The sequence below is a fragment of the Chrysochloris asiatica genome, unplaced genomic scaffold, assembly GCF_000296735.1.
Source record: "Chrysochloris asiatica unplaced genomic scaffold, ChrAsi1.0 scaffold00168, whole genome shotgun sequence".
Lineage (NCBI taxonomy): Eukaryota > Metazoa > Chordata > Mammalia > Afrosoricida > Chrysochloridae > Chrysochloris > Chrysochloris asiatica.
In genome coordinates this window covers 2,613,606-2,630,254 of record NW_006408686.1, presented here as the reverse complement: position 1 = coordinate 2,630,254, position 16,649 = coordinate 2,613,606, and the positions used below count along the sequence as shown (strand labels likewise).

The 16,649-nt window shown below is 49.2% G+C and overlaps 1 protein-coding gene across 1 annotated transcript; it reads right to left on the bottom strand.

The window, feature by feature from the left end:
- Nucleotides 1-9,315: 9,315 nt before the first annotated feature.
- Nucleotides 9,316-12,429, bottom strand: IRGQ (immunity-related GTPase family, Q). Its single transcript, XM_006871502.1, has 2 exons — nt 11,900-12,429; nt 9,316-10,663 (listed from the first exon to the last, which is right to left on the bottom strand). Exons 1-2 carry the CDS (start codon nt 12,427-12,429, stop codon nt 9,316-9,318), a joined length of 1,878 nt encoding a protein of 625 aa, XP_006871564.1.
- Between the last annotated feature and the right edge of the window lie 4,220 nt (nt 12,430-16,649).

Genomic DNA, 16,649 nt, shown 5'->3' with positions numbered 1-16,649 from the left:
AGAGCTCCAGGCCTCCATTTGTCCCCCATGTGCCTGAAAATTAAAGGGTTAACAGAGCAAGCCTTGAGTCTTTGTGGTTCTAGAAAGAGAACCACTATGTGGTTCTAACACATAGTGACTCCGTATAGGTTTCCCAAAGTGTGGCTGGTGGGTTGAATGCAGTCCAGTGCATTATCCTGCAGTGCTAACCAAGACCAGCTTTTTAGGCCCTTGACTATCTCTTTGTGAGGAAGAGAGGGAAAAGTCCTGTGTTTTATTAAGCAATTATTCTCTATTGGACCCCTATGCTAATTTGCTGTGGTTCTCCATACTGCACCTCATTTCATCCTTCCCACGATGGAATGAAGTTGATATGACTCATATGAGCTCCCATTTTACAGATGAACAAACTGAGGCACAGACTGTGGAAGTCCCTTGCCCTGGGTCACACAGCTAGGGAGCTGTCAGGGGACTCTTGTCAGTTTCTGGGACCCAGGATCACTCTGCTGACTAACTTCTCCCTCTCTTGGCCTCAGGTTTCCTGCCTACAAAACATGGATATTAATAGTTACAACCTGTAGGATGGTTTTAAGAGACAAATGAAAGAAACTTCAAAAGTTCTTAGTGCAGGGCCTCTGAGACAATTTAGGTTGTAGAGATGGTATGGCTGAGTAAATAATAATTATCGAAATAGCTGCCACTTACTGGTATTATTCAAGGCAGGCTAGATTATACTACATTGGTTTTGGTAGTGGTTATGTGCCATGAAGTCAAGTCCGACTCATAATAACCCTCTCTAGGGTTTCCGAGGCTGCAGATCTTTATGGGAGCAGAAAGCCTCATCTTTCTCCTGCAGAGCAGATGGTAAATTCAATCTGTTGACCTTGATTTTAGTAGCCCAATGCATAACCGTCTACACTACCAGAGAGCCTTATACTGCAGTTTGTTGTTGTTAATCAACACTATATAGGATTTCCAAGGAGCAGCTGGTGAGCTCGAACCACCGACCTTGCAGCCCCTAATCTCTACAGTTTAAAATAACAAAGGTATATTAGACATCTAATGTCTCCATGATGCCACGTAACAAGTCATCCTAAAACACAGAGACAGAATAAGCATTTTCCTTTCAATAAGAGTTCATAGGTGACTCTGCTGCCAACTGTGAATTGGCTGGTTGGCTCCTGTTTGGGGCTAGGGCTCAGGTCTCCTGCATGGGTTTCCACAGTCTCCTAGGGAATGTTCTTCTCAAGACAAAAGCACAGAGCACAGAAGCTAAGGGCATTGAAGGTCACTGCTCTGGGGCATGTCTGCTACCATTGCATTGGCTAAAGTAAATCATACAGGCCAACCCAACATTAATGGAGTGGGAAGGAAGTATGTGATCTCCAGTAGTGGGGTTAGGGGAGTGGATGTTTTTTAAACAAGTGCCCTTTCACAACAGGTGGGTTTTTTTCTTACTCTCCATGACGGCTGGGCGCCATCTACAGCAGTTTCTTCTCATCATAGTCATGGGCAGGATCCATCCCTCCCTCCATCCACCCCTCCATCCATCCATTCAATAGAAGGTTTCTGAGACCCTAAAACTTCACAGGTGCAGACAGCCTCATCTTTCGCCCCAGAACAGCTGGTGGTGGGTTTGAACCAATATGGCTGTTACTAAACCAACACCTAGCCCACAGTGCCATCGGGGAAAAAACACAGGCCACTCAGAAGAGCCTTAACACAATTGGTTGTTAGGTGCTGCCAAAGGAGCTCTGGTAGCATAGTGGTTACGAATCGGGCTGCGAGCCACAAGGTCAGCAGTTCGAAACTACCAGCTGTTCCATGAGAGAAAGATGAGGCTTTCTGCTCCTGTAAAGATTTACAGCCTCGGAAACCCTGTACAGGGTCGCTGAGTCGGAACCGACTCCACGGCACATAACAACAACAGCAGGTGCTGCCAGGTTCTCTCCGACTCATACCAACCCTGTGCACCACAGAAGGAAACCGTGCCCATCCTCACAATTGGAATGTCTGAGCCCATTGGTGATACCACTGTGCCAATCTAGCTTGTTGGGGTTTGCCTCTTTTTCTCTGACCCTCCACTTTCCAAGTAGTATGTCTTTCTCCAGGGTCTGCTCCCTTCTGATAATATGTCCTAAGTACAAAAAACAAAGTCTCAACATCCTTGCTTTAAGGAGCATTCTGGCTGTACTTCTTGCAGCACAGATTTTTCTTCTGATAGTTCATGAGTTCAAATGCATCAGTTCTTCTAAGGTCTTTCTTATTCATTGTCCAACTTTCACATACATAGGATATGATTGAAAATACCATGGCTTGGAGCTGGAACACCTTAGTCCTCAAACTGGTATCTTTACTCTTGAATACTTTGAAGCAGATCTGCTTAATGCAGTGTGTCATCTGACTTCTTGACCATTGCTTCCTTGAGCGATGATTGTGGATGTAAGCAAGTTGAAGTTGGACAACTTCTGTCTTTTCACCATTTATCATGGTTCGGTTGTGAGGATTTTTATTTTCTTTATATTGAGGTGCAATCATACTGAAGGCTCTAGTCTTCATACTTCACCAGTATTTCAAGATGTCTTCTCTTTCAGCAAGCAAATTGTGATGCCATGTTCTTCTGCATAGAATCCAGTTTCCCCCATTATTTGCTCAACATACAGATTGAATAAGTATGGTGAAAGGATACAACCCTGGCTCACACCTTTCCTGATTTTAAACCATTCAGTATAGCTTTGTTCTGTGGGATACTTGTATCCAACTGCCTCTTGGTCGATGTACAGGTTTCTCATGAGCTCAGTTAAGTGTTCTTTACAATGCAGTAGAAAGCCTTTGCATAGTCAATAAAACACAAGTAACTAAAAGAAACATTCTTCAGTGGTTACTAGGGGTGGGAGGGAAGGGAGAGTAACTCATTGGTTAGAGAGTAGACACGGGTAGCTCAGGCAATGGAAGGGGCAATATACAAGAAGGTGGGTAGCAGAAGAATGGTGAAGATACATGAAGACACATTAGTATGTATGGGCTAAATGGGGTCGAGGCAGTGGCATATATATACAAACCCTGGAACAACAGTGTTCTGTGCATAAATACAAGGACTGAGACATAGGCTGAATGGGTAAGGGAGGATGAGTGGGATTATATAACTCACAAATAATATGAGTCTGAAAGAGGATATTTGTACATGAGTATTTACCTTTCCCTGCAAACACAACTTTAAATGGGGTGAAGCATACAACAGGAAAAAGGATGAAAACTTCTGAGATCTTATCACACATCTTAAGGCAATGAGTTCCTGGGTCTGGGAGCTCAGGACCATGGTCTCAGGGGGCACCAGGGTCAATTGACAGAACACAGACCACAAAGACAATGTTTTACATCCTGCTTGGGTGATTAGCGTCTGGGATCTTGAAAGCTCACGAGTGGCTGTCTTAGGTACAGCTGTTGGTGTCTCCATGTGCACAAGAAAGAAGAGTGATCAGAATTGAAGAGACTTGGAATCATTAGTCCAGTGGAGACCAGAAGAACGAGACGATTACCAGTTACCATTACCAACTACTCTGAAAAGGATTACAGATAGAGTGGGAGAAAAATGTGAATCAAAACTAAAAATTATTTAAAAAAACAAAACTGGGTTTACTGGTCAGAGAGACTAGAAGAATCTGAGACTATGGCCTTCGACCACCCTTCAGGTCTGGAAAGGAACTCACCCTTTGGGCCCAATTTTTAGCCAAGTAGTAGATAGGGATGGGTGGGGGCAACATAAACCACATTTACTCACCATGGAATGGCCAGTCATTCAAAACCCAGAGGGCAGCATTCTACTAAGGGCAGAGTTGAGGAGGGGATGGAAGGTGGGTGGAATGGAATTAGAAACCACAGGGAGGAAGTGGGATGTTACATGGGGGGGGGGGGGGGCGGGGGGAATTGCAATCACTGAGATGAAACAGAGTATATGATTTGTTGAAATAAAACTGATGATCTTGTCTGTAAACCTCTCAATTCACAATAAAAAGTTGTCAAAAATTAAATCATGGAGACCTTTTCTGAAAGTCAACAAACAAAAATATCACGTCCTTTTTCTGAATTTGGCTTGAATTTCTGGTAGCTCCCTCTCAATGTACTGCTGCAACCGTTTTTAAATTATCTTCACCCAAATTTTACTTGCATGTAATATTAATGATACTGTTAGATGATTTCTACATTCTGTTGGGTCACGTTTCTTCGGAATGGGCACAAGTATGGATCTCTTCCAATTGGTTGGCCAGGTAACTTTCTTCCATATTTCTTGACATAGATGCGTGAGTGCCTCCAATGTTGCATCCGTTTGTTGAAACATCCCATCACAACCCTGATCCAATGTAAGGGAGTTTCCCAGGGTTGTGCAACATCTTTTATCTTACAAAGATAAAAGGAGAGAGAAATTACCAGAGAGAGAGGGACCTACTACCACCAAGAAAGAAGAACCTGAAATGGAATGCATTCTTTGGATTTGGGGTCCCTGCGAAGCTCCTAGATCCATTGGAAGATTGATGCCAAGACACATGGAGATCTCCAAGGAAATGCTGGATCTATAGACACTGATTGGAAAGAGGACCTACCTTTCCTAGACCGGAAACAGAAGTCTTCTCCAGAGCTGGCACTTTGAATGTGGATTTCTAAGAGTGGTTACGAATGGGGCTGTGAACCTTAAGGTCAGCAGTTTGAAACTACCAGCTGTTCCGTGGGAGAAAGATGAAGCTTTCTGCTCCCATAAAGATTTACAGCCTCGGAAACCCTGTACAGGGTCGCTATGAGTCGGAACCGACTCCACAGCACATAACAATAACAAACTGTGAAAGAGAGTCCTGGTATGGCGCTGTGGGTTAATGCAAAAGACTGCAAAGCCATTTGAACTGCAAAGTTGGCGGTTCAAGCTCACCAGCTGCTCCTCAGAAACCTTATACAGGGTCGTTATGGGTCGGAATTGACTCGATGGCACTTAACAACAAACTGTGAAAGAATACATTTGTTTGTCAAAGTCAGCCTCTTGTGCTATATCTGTTATACCAGCACTAGAGAATTCAGACAGCTGGGCTCCTGGCAGAAAGGAAAAGGTCTCTGACTTGGAGAGGGGTGATGAAGCAAATCCCTTCAAGACAAATCAACATGAAATAGACATGTACAATGATTTCTATTTGTTTTTATTCATTCCTCCCAAAAGCACCACATGCCGACTACACTTAATTAACCCTTCTTGGTTCTGTACCCCAGTGGACACATGTCACCACATCATGCTCCAGGACTGTATGAATGAAGGTGAGAAGATTGTCTCTTGCCCTCACCAGCTACTGCTTTCTACTTCAGTGGCCGCCAATGATTCATCCTACATTTCTGCCTTGGAGGGTCTTCCAGTCTGGGGGATGCCACATAGAAACACCAGGGATGCTTCCCCAGGGAATCACGCAGTCTTTTCTCCTTGGATGCTCCTGGATACAGATGCTCAGTAGTAACCTTGTTTTAGAGTTCAGTTCTAGCAGAAGACATGATTCAAAAGGGAACTACCCCAAACAGTAGTTGAAAACACCCAAGAATGTCAATATACAAGCTATGTAAACACAAATACAACCACCCATCCCCATCACACACGGGAGTCTGGCTTTCTCAGATATGACCTCTGGCTTGATTCCTTCTGGCATGAGGGGCAAAGGGAATTCAGAGCAGAGAAGCAGAGGGAGCCAGGAATACCAAGGTTAGGAGCAAATCAGACTGTATTGGAGATGTGGCATAGAGGGAGGGCACTGGGTGAGCCAAGAGATGGTACTGACAGGTGCCCAGACTACCGCTGAGGCTGAGGGTGTATGGGTGGGTGGGTGGGGGGACTCTTTGTCAGGTTTCCCAGGAGATTCTGTTTTGTCATCACTGCATTCTCACAATAACCCTGCGAGGTTGAAGCAATTTGCTGAGTGATTGATTTGACCAAGGTCAACCCCAGAGTCAGTAGAAAGGATTCCTGTGCTGTGCGATTTTCTGTGATAGTGATAACATTCTACATCTGTGCTGCTCAACATGGCAGCCACTAACCATACGTGGCTAGTAAGCACTTGAAGTAGAGCTAGTTTGGCTGAGGCTGAATTTTACTTACTTTAGATCTGCCTTTAAAAAGTCCCAGCCATTGAAAACTAACGGAGCTCAGTTCTACTCAAAGAGCATGGCGTCACTGGGAGACAGCATTGAATTGATGGCAACTGGTTGGTTAATTAGCTTAAAAATGGATATTCATCTCAGTTATGGGAAAACTATGAACTAGGAATGTTAAAAAAGTACTGCTACAAAATCAGAGACACCTTGATAAAAACAAAACTATCAAATGGAAGCCTTGTTTGTTGACGTATCTTCCATCTAGTTCTATGTGCTTTTGAAGGCAGTTGTTACATTTCTCTAACCCTTCCCCAGAGAATTCTGCACTCAACACAAGTTTGGCAGCCTTGAGAGACTCCAAGTGTGTTCCTACTCAATGTTCTTGTTAGATAAAAAGAAGTCTGAAGGACCAAGAGCTGAGTTGTCGGGTGGGTGGTAGGATTTCCCCATACATCCTCATAGGCCAACTCTTCCTACCCTCCAGTTGTTTTCATGGAAGACAGGATCTCAGTGCAACTTTCCTGACCTTTTTCTCACCAATGCAGTTTTCCATTTCCTCAAAGGTTCTAGTAAAACCCGTGATTCTCCAGCGGCCTCTGAGAAAATCCATCAAGATGATTCTTTGGGAATCCCAAAAGTCACCATAACCTTCTGAGCGGACCTCTCCGCCTTGAATTTAGCTGGACCAGCAGATCACCTTGGAAGCCAGTTTTAAGTAGACTTTTTCTTGAAGGCATCCTAATGAGACCCAGACAAGCAGACTGCTGAGTTACAGTCACCCACTGATGGTTAAACACATTTTATTTAGATTGAACCCAGATATGTGTACACAGGAACCCTAGCAGCAATACTTTTTGACTTACCCTAGTAAAATGGGGTAATTTGGGTACATGAATCACCGTGAGTCAGAACTGAGTCAATAATAACAGAAGTTCCTAAGAGCATGACCCATTCAATAAATAAATCTCATCTGAGGAGATACCTCATCTGGGCCACTTTAATTTGATGGGGCAGTTTGTGCCAGTGATGGGAGCTCCACACGGAGATGGAGAGAGCCATCCCTTAAGTCTTCTTGAGAGTGTTTAACGCTGTTTTCGACTGACCAGGGTGCTAAGATCTGGGAAGTCTTTCTGTTCTCAGTCAGCCCTGTCATTTCACAGATGGGAAGACAAGGTCCTGGTCAAATTACGCAGACCAATGGCAAAGCTGTGTTTGCTTCCCTGGTGCCCTGACCTCAGACTTGCTTTCCTATTAAATACTTTGGTTTCTCCACTCTTGCTCCTTTTCTGTCTCACAGGGAAGAGTTCAGCCCTTTGAATTTTAGCCCTAGTTCTGCCACTGATTAATGAATTAAAGTCCTAAATACGAAGAACCTACTGTCTGCCAGGCACTGTTCTAGGTGTTGGGGATACAGCAAAGAACAAGACAGGCAAAGGGACAATTGCTGATAAATAGGTAAATAAATAAAGATCATACTTGATTGTCATAATTGGTACAAGGAAAATCAACTGCGTTAGATGAACAATGGGGGTGTAGAAGCAACCCTGGGATTCCCTAGGTAGTACAAACGGTTAACACACTCAGCTACTACTTCAAGGTTGGAGGTTCAAGTTCACCCAGAGGCACCTTGGAAGAAAATCCGGGCAATCTACTTCCAAACAGTCAGTCATTGAGAACTCCATAGAACAGTTTTACTCTGACACATACGGGGTCACCATGGCATCTGGGTGAGTTAGGGCAATCGGGGAAGGCCTCTCAGGGACATTCGAGCAGAAATCAGACAAGGAAGAGTCTCTCATGGGGTGATCTGAGGGCAGCACATTACAAGCAGAGAGAACAGCAAGTACAAAGGTCCTGAGGCGGGACCCAAGGTAGCCCATGCAAGCATCACAAGGAAGACCTATCATGCTGATTGGGAATAGGGATGTCAAGGAATGAGGGCAGGCAGGGGCCAAACCATGAAGGGCTTTGCTGTGTGACATTGAGCGAGAATTTCCCCTCTCTGGGCTCTGCTCCCCCCACTGATAAGTGTGTTGTTCTATTTGACGTACATGTAGCTAGCAGCCTGAAATGTTCTAGGCACTGTGGTTTCTGCCTTTGCCTCACTTGGGGCACATTCTCATACAGTCGTCCTGTGGGTTCTAGTTCACGGCACACCTGAGGTCGCCCCAGAGAAATGTCTGTACTGGTGCAGCAGTGGAGTTGCTTTTCCAAAAGGGCAGGTGCGTGAAACAGCAAGGCCAGAAAGGGGTAGGGCTTAATGACAGAAGAAACCGAGACCAAAATGAGTCTGAAACCTCTGAGGAAGAGAGACAGAAGAAGGCTTCCTGGAGAGTCCCTGAATCACGCAAGGTCAGCACCTATAAAATGGGGGCGGCCAAAATCACAGAGTGATGAGCAGCCAACAGGGTCCAAATCTATGGGGTTTGTGGGAGATGGCTCTGAGGTCATGGATTTCTGCTGGTCCATACCCAGAAGATCTCATTCCTGGTCTTTGGTTATCCCCCTGAGCCCACAACAGCCAAACCTTCTGCCTTCTCCCCATGGTTTTTGCGAACCCATCCTCTCCCCTAAAGGGCAACAAATAATTCTGGCTCAACAGACCTACCCATGGAGAAGTAAATATTAAACATCCTTCCATACTTCCCAAGACTGACCCAGGGGTATCCTGTCCCTAATGCACATAAAGATTCAAAGCTCACTGACCTCTTTTAGACGTGGGAGGCAATGTGTTGGCCTTTGCCCCTCAGGAAACCTTCAAGGGTCCTAGCTCCCTGGGGTCTCCAGTCATGGGCCCCACCCACTAGGAATCACAGCCTTCACTCCCTCTCCTAGAGGATGAGATGTCCAACTTTTGTTTCTACTCTCTTGGAGACTACATGGGAACTCCAAGTCCGTTCTGGACACAGGAGTCTGGGTGTTAAAAGTCCCTAGTTCCCAAAGAATTCAAGAGTCCTGTTCCCAGGAATCTTATTTCCTTGCCAGGACCTAAGAGTCCCGGTATCACATGTCCCAATAGCAAGTCAGAATCCCCATCCCCTTCAGTCACCAAGGATTCTGGGTGGCTGTCACTATTCTGTTATCTTAGACACCCCGGGATCCCAGCCCTGTGTTTGGACCTCCAAACCCCTTCCTCTTTATAGGGGGCCCTCAAGCTCTGTTGGGCCAGCAGTTCGGGTGCTGGGCACTCCGGAAGCTCTGGTACCCATCTCCTTCTTACTGTGAGTGCGAAGGGAGTGCTAGTACAGCCTCCGCATCGGTCTGCATCTCATCCAGGGCTTGCAGCAGGACACCGTGGGCTGCGCGGTAGCCCAGACCCCCGGTGGCCGCTGCGCCGCCTGCAGGCCACAAGAAGGAAAGCGCTCCCAGAGCCGCACCTCCAGCCCTGCCCTCACCTGCCCACGCGCCCAACCTTTCTTCCACCTCAGCGCGCGTCACCGGGCCAGGAAAGTGTGCCCGAGTTGCCAGCTCCCCAGGAGTCAGGCCCAGCGCACGCTCACGTCGCGCCAGAGATGCTGGTTCGAGCCCCATAGCTCGCCGCCACTCCGCCAGCTGGCCCCGCAGAAGTGCCACATCACACGCCCAACCCAGCCCAGGTATTGGTGCTGCTGCCGCCGCCAGGCTAGCTAGCAAAGCCGGCCGCCATGCTCCAGCTCGCAGAGCGGAGGCCTTGGTTCGGGCTGCGGCTGGAGACGCTGGGGGCAGTGCCAACAGCAGCGCCCCTGCCTGGCTGGCGGGCAGCGCACGCCGCAGCCATTCGCAAAGCTCGGGAAGCCCACCAGGACGCAGTGGGAACACTGGTGGCGGCGCCTCCTCCAGCACCTCCCACGTTTCGTCCTCTGGGCTCAACGGAACGACAGGATCTGCATCCCCGCCGCCCGATTTCTTCACAGAAGCGCCAACCTGTTGCAAACTGTCGCTGCCTGCTTTCTCTGAACCGCTCGCACTGCCTGCCTTTGGTGACCCAGAGCCCGGTTTTTCCCTTCCCTCACTGAGTGGATTGTCCATCCCCGCTCCGCCTCCATTCTCTAAGCTCTCTCCATCACAGGGATTCTCCACCGTTTTATCTTCTTCCAAAAACTTTGGTTCTTTACCCTCGCCGTCTGTGCGCACGCAGACCAGGGGCGCATCTGGAGGTACCAAGGCGCGGACCTGTGCCCAGTCCTTCTCAGTGGGAGCCCCAGGTGTGATGAGGAGGACTGCATCGTAGTGAGTTGGTTGGAGTGTAGAGGCAGCGTCGGTAGCACCCTCGGGGCCCAGAGGCACAGTCCAGAGCACCACGTTGGGACGCTCAGGGGCCGGGTATGGTGTAGGTACCGCAGGCACACCAGCAGGCGCAGCACCGGGGTCTCCAGGATCCAAACCCAGTAGTAAGTCCAGCACAAGGCCTATGTCGGATGTGCCAGCCACAGCCAGGTCCACACGTGCGCTGCCGAGCCGCTCCAGCCCAGCGCGCACCCAGGACAGCGCTGCCTCCAGCCCGCCTGTCTCAAAGGCTTCGCGCACAGCCTCCAGTTCTGCCGCACCCAGCACCTCGAAGCCATCCTGGGCAGGTGGTAGTAGCCTGAGGATGAAGAGAAGGAAGGAGTCAAAAGGTCGAAGAATTTCCAGATGTCTCAAGCTGGCAGAAACCTTGTTAAAAACAAGAGGGCGGAACTTCAAGAGGGCGGAACTTCAAGAGGGCGGAACTTTCTGAATAATACAAGCATGAGGTGGGATCAGAGAAGGGAGGGGCCAGACTGACAGCAAAGCAAATAAATAGAAACCAAACAGGGCGGGACTATGGTAATAGGTTGGATCTACTTGCAGGGGGTTGGAACACTGATGAAGGGGTGAAGAGATTAGGAACAGCCAAGGATGACTATAGTGGGGGGGTTTTATGAGACCGGCTTTGTTGTTCACTGCCATTGAACCGATTCCTATTCATAGCAACCCTGTATAGGTTTTCCAAGAAATAGCTGATGGGTTTGAACCACTGACCTTGTGGTTAGTAATCCAGTGTTTAATCTTACTAAGTATCACCAGAGGATTTTAGGATTAAGAAAGCTAGAAATCAAGTTGGGAAAGGAAAAGCTAACAAAAGGTGGAGCTTGGGACAAAGAGGGAATCAGGACTGTATTGTGCTTTAAAGGAAGGAAAGGCAACATTAGAAATGGTTAAGGTCCCCAAGGGCAGGGTGCTCCTTCCTGAGGGGAGGGAGAGTACAAATTCCTACTAAAGATACATATAGTTGTAATCAGTTGGCTGACTGAACAGAAACTCACAACAATAGATTAGTGGGCGCTGAAACCAGAAGAGATTGGAGAGAGGAAGTGAAGGGTGCTCAAAATAATAAATTTCACTGAGGGCAGGGTTTTATGGCAACAGGGGTCTTGAAGACCAAGCTAGGGGAGTGGGGGATGGGAGAGTGTTCGCAGGCGGGAGTCTACAGGTAAAATCTTCCTTGGGATCAAACTTGTGAAGTCTCCTTCAAAAGTTTAGTTGCTGGTAGTATTAGGGTGATTGGTTCGGGCCTTTCCTCTAATTCTCCCTAGGGAGTGTGACCTTCTGATGTGGGGAACTCCTGGGGAACATTTGACTGGGGCGGGGCCAAGATGACCGAAAAGGGGCAGGCACTAAGTGGAATGTTGCTTACCTTCAGAGTCTGCTGTGGGGCGGAGCCAGGAGGCTGCAGCTGAGCCCAAAGTATGGTAGGGGTGCGGTCTCCAGGACCTTGGAGAGCACCTTGGAAGCAGGGTGGGGTGGGGGTGTATAGACTAATGGACCTGGTTTTCCTACCCCGCCCTCAAACCCGGCTCACCTCTGCAACGCTGCCGCTTGGCTCTGCACAGCTACACGCAGTCTCTCTAGCTCCTCGCCTCCATTGCTGCCACTACAGTTGGCTGGTAACACGAAGAGAGGCACGGTTCCTAACCCAGCGCTTTCCAGCAGCATCGCTGTCTGATCTCGGGCTTGGGCTTCATTCTGTGAATCCCCGGCATGGAGAACCCGTACTGCCAGCAGTGGCGTCCCACGGGCGAGGGCAGCTCGCGCTGCCTCTCCCAGTGCTGGAGCCAAAATCTCCCCGTTCCCCTCGGGTCCGGGCAGCACCAGGACCAGCACGTTGGCCTCCGCCGCCCAGGGCCCTGGAGCTGCGGGTGGGCAGCTCAGCTCGCCCAGAAAGAGGCCTGGACCCGCCGCCCGCAGGCTGGGGACCCCCGAGTCCAACTGTCCCTCGGGAGGCTCCAATGTTTCCACATCCTTGTCGCACAGCGCTGCGATCAACGCGGACTTTCCGGTGCCCGGGGGCCCCAAGAACAAGGCAGTCACGTCACCGCTTGGTTGAGGCATGGCTACAAAGAAAGAAATGGAGAACACCCCGGTCAGGCAGCCTTTTTCTTAGCCATCCACACTGAACCCAGAATCCCACTCCTATCCTGGGCGTCACTCACCAGGACCTAAGGCGTGTCTCCCTATGGCTTAAAAAACACACACACAGAGAAAATGGGTCTCTGGCCTCTCAGCCCTCAGGGAACCCAGGTGTTTTATCCTCCCCACCCCCACCTCCCAGGAACTTGAAAATCACCAACGGAGCAAACAGTTTACACACCGTGAGCACAGTAGGGGTGGCGAGGGTCAGCAGCTGAGAAGTCACGCCCCTGCAGTCCGGAGACTGAGGCCGAAGAGGCCTGAGCACCCAGTTTGGGGACCTAGTGGACGCGTCCTGGGAGCTCTAGACTGACGTCATTTCTAGGTGGGAGTAGGTCTTGAAAGTATGACCTCAGCGCCTGCGCAGAACGGCCCATAAGCGCTAGTTCCCCAGCTCCGGTTTCCTCTGGGCCTGAAACAATGAGGGCGCTCAGGCGCCTGCGCGTCAACCCAGACTTGCGTAATAAGCTTGTTTGTATGGTACATGTGCCCAGCAACGTCATTTTAACAGACCCCAAAGCAAAAAGAAGGACCTCTGTCGTGATTTAATGGGGCGGGTTGGTGCGACTGTACCACTGCTGATGGAAATCCGAGATCTTGGCTTGGAGGGGGTCATCAGGCCAGATGGCGGGGAAACCAAGGGGATCCGGAGACTTGGTGGGCTCTACCCCGCTTCTTTCCTGGTGGCGGCGCTCTGGCAAGTGACTAACAGGTGCAGCACAAGGCAAGCCCTTTGTTGTACTGAAAAATCAAGGGACTGGACTTCTGAAGGGCGGAGGGCGTTGAGGCTGTTCTTGGGACCCCTGGACACACAGTGAGGGAAGAGCACATGTGGGAGGTGGGGGCTCTGGGAGGAAGGAGGGTCACAGGATGCTAGAATACTGTCAGCCAAGAGGAGGCGGGATAAAGGGCGGGACCAAAGTTTAATACCAGCCCTTAGATGAATAGATCTTTAAAGTCGGAGGTCCAGAGTCCCACGCTCTTGAGGAACCACAAACCCCAGGCATGAAATCTTTTGGTTTGATACTTCCCTAGTGAGAGTGCCAACTGGTTAAGACTCAGTGTCAAAGGTTGGCCAGAAGTACCACTGATGAGGTCAAAGGTCGTGACCCTTCGAGGTGGCTGGTGATACATGAGCAGCCCTGGTTGATTTACTATTCATCATACATGCTCCTTTCTTGACTAGAGGAGTCACAATCCCTACGGAGTACCCACACCCTAAAGAGGCCACATCTGGGAGGACTGCTGGCCAGAGGGTGGGGTGCCGGAGCCCATGGTGAATGGATGGATGTCAATAGCATTTTAACTGCCAGGCTTGCCCCCTGCTACAGGCTGTAACATCTCAGGAGTTGCGCTGAGCCAGTGGGTACCTACAGGCAGGAATGGAATGCAGTTCATAGGGAGGGACTAGGGACTAGATGGCATCCATGAGCGGCTTGGGGTAGGCGATGTGGCCAGGAAAGGAGACCCAAGATTCCAGTCCAGAACACACAGTGTGACTTGGGTCTTGGTTTCCGTCTTGTCAAAAGGGGCTGCTGCTACCCACTTCACAGGTCTGTTGTAGGCATTAGGTGTGGGCTGGGGTGGGGGGAGCATCTTGTTAAGGAGCACCTCATTTGGCATACAATATTGTCAGCAGCTACCAGATGCCAATGATGTCTCAGGCAGCATTTAGTATCGCCTTCAGTCATCCTCATAGACCCTATGTATGAATTAGATATTTGCTGTAAAATGAGGGAAAGTGAGGAAACTAACAGGAAATGGATTAGTAACAAGAGCAGTTAACTGCTCCCTCTGATGAGGGAGAGGCACACGAAGGGGAAATGGTGCTTTTCAGTAAGATGGTGTCAAAGGATTTTCAGCGTTTGGGCTCCTGTTAAGCCATTTCTGGGAAGCAGGGCTTTGCTCTAGCTTGAAGGCTGCTGGGGAGCAGGGATATTGTGACCTTAGCTAGGAGGGAGGTACAAAGCCAGGCTTCAGGCCGTGTTTGATAAAGGAGTAGCCAGGAAGTCACTTGTTAGCCAAGGTGCGGGTGTTTGGGCACTTTAGTGGTTTGGACCACATTCATGTTTTGTCTGCCTTCAGGTGGTATTATGTTGTGGTCTGGATGTCTGGATTCATCCCAGTCACACTATGGCTTCAGCTGATGATGTTGCTGTGTGAAACTGTGTTCTCTAGAACTCCAGGACTTAGCCGAGTGCCAGGCTCCCCGGATGTTACCCTGCTTTGCTTTCTCAGTGGTTATCACTGCACCCTTGTAAAGCACATCATACAGGCTCCTCAGACGCGGACCTAAGCCCTTTATATTAACTCCTCAGTTCATCCTCACACAACTACCCTGTGAGGTGGATGCTGTTCTTCCCCAGGAGTGAACGCCAATCTGTGCTAGGATCATCACATTGCTTGGTCAAACCGGCATGCTCTCCGGTTTCCATCCTGTACCCCTCCCAACCCCCGCCCCATTTCATTCCCTAACTTGAGTCTCAGTTTGCACATCCTTATAGTGGGCCTCATCACCTTCGCCAGTTTCAAGTTCCATGAGCATCCCATGAAGCGGGAGCACCCAGCTGAATTCATGGCCCAGAAGCTCAAGGAGGCGCTTCATCTAACTGCCCTCTTCCAAGGCCCTCATCACCCACCAGCGCAGCCCGAATCTAGCCACCAAGCCCTCCCCACTGCCAAGCACCCACCACTGCCCAGCCCACTAGGCTATTGGCCCCTTCTGCACCAAGTGTGGTCAGGACTTTGCCCAGGATGCCGAGCTGCATCAACACTATATGTGGCATGCCAGGGGTAGAGGGGTGAGAAGGGCTCTGTGGCTGCTGAGGCCCACCTGTGCCATGGGGCGCAGATCCATTGGGGGCCTTGGAGGGAATGCCTGGAAAAGCAGAGGGCTCCTAAGAAATAAACCTCAGGAGATTCTCATTTGAGAACACAAAAACTTTTAGTTGTTGTTGTTGTCAGGTGCCATCAAGTCGGTACTGATGCTTAGCGACCCTATGCACAACATAATGAAACACTGCCCGATCCTGGGCCAACCAACCTATCATTGCCATGCTTGAGCCCACTGATGCTGCCACTTTGCCAATCCATCTCGCTGGGGGTCTTCCTCTTTTTCTCTGACCCTCCACCTTACCAAACATAGTATCCTTCTCCAGCAACTGATCCCTGCTGACAATAAGTCTGAAGTATGAGAGATGAAGTTTGGCCATTCTGGCCTCCAAGGAGCACTCTGGCTGCACTTCTTCCAACACAGATCTGTTGGTTCTTTTGGCAGCTCATGGCACTTTCAATATTCTCCTCCAACACCATAACTCAAATGCATCAATTCTTCTACGGTCTTCCTTATTCACTGTCCAGCTGGACAGTGAATAACTTTAAAGGAACAGTGAAATCGAACAAGAGTGAGATCTTTAGAGACCTTTGTTGTTGGGTGGGGGGGCAAGATGAGACCAAAAGGAAAAACGGTGATTTGTAGTTCCCCTATTTCCAATTGTGAGGTTACCTTTCATTCTTCCAGATGGGGCTGTGGACTGCCTCACATAAACACTTGAGTCAGGGGCAGGGAAGGTGATGCTCATGGGCCCATGGTGCCTCCTGGTTCCAGATACTGAACAACTGAAGTCTCTTGAATACGAGCTGGCAGATATGGGAGCTGAGTCCTTTGTCACATGGGGGTTGTAAGCCGAGTGAACCCTTGTCTCTTCCCACTCCCTGCCAGCCTTCCTCCCCTCCGGCACCAGGGGATGGCAGTCACCCTTCTAATAATTTCTACCCTCTTAAAGAATTGTGTAACATCATTCCACTGATGGACTGGTTTTCAGACATGCAGAAAGATGGCATGACTAAGGTAACAGAAATCGTGTCTAAAAGTGGACAAGGTCTATATTAAAACATCTAAATGGGAAACTCCAACTTTTGAGTGGAAATTCCAGAGACCAGAAGGGACGGTGGTGGTGGAGACACTCAGGGCAGAGCGGACCTAGCCCTGTGGGGGATCTGGTGTGGAATCTACAGAGCAACCATCTGTTTCAGCCTGTGTTTAGCCAACATTGGCAATCCTGTGAGAATCCCCATTTAGAACCTATCCTCTGCTCCCTTGAAAGGGGTGTTTGGGCACTTTTGTGGTTTGGACCACATTC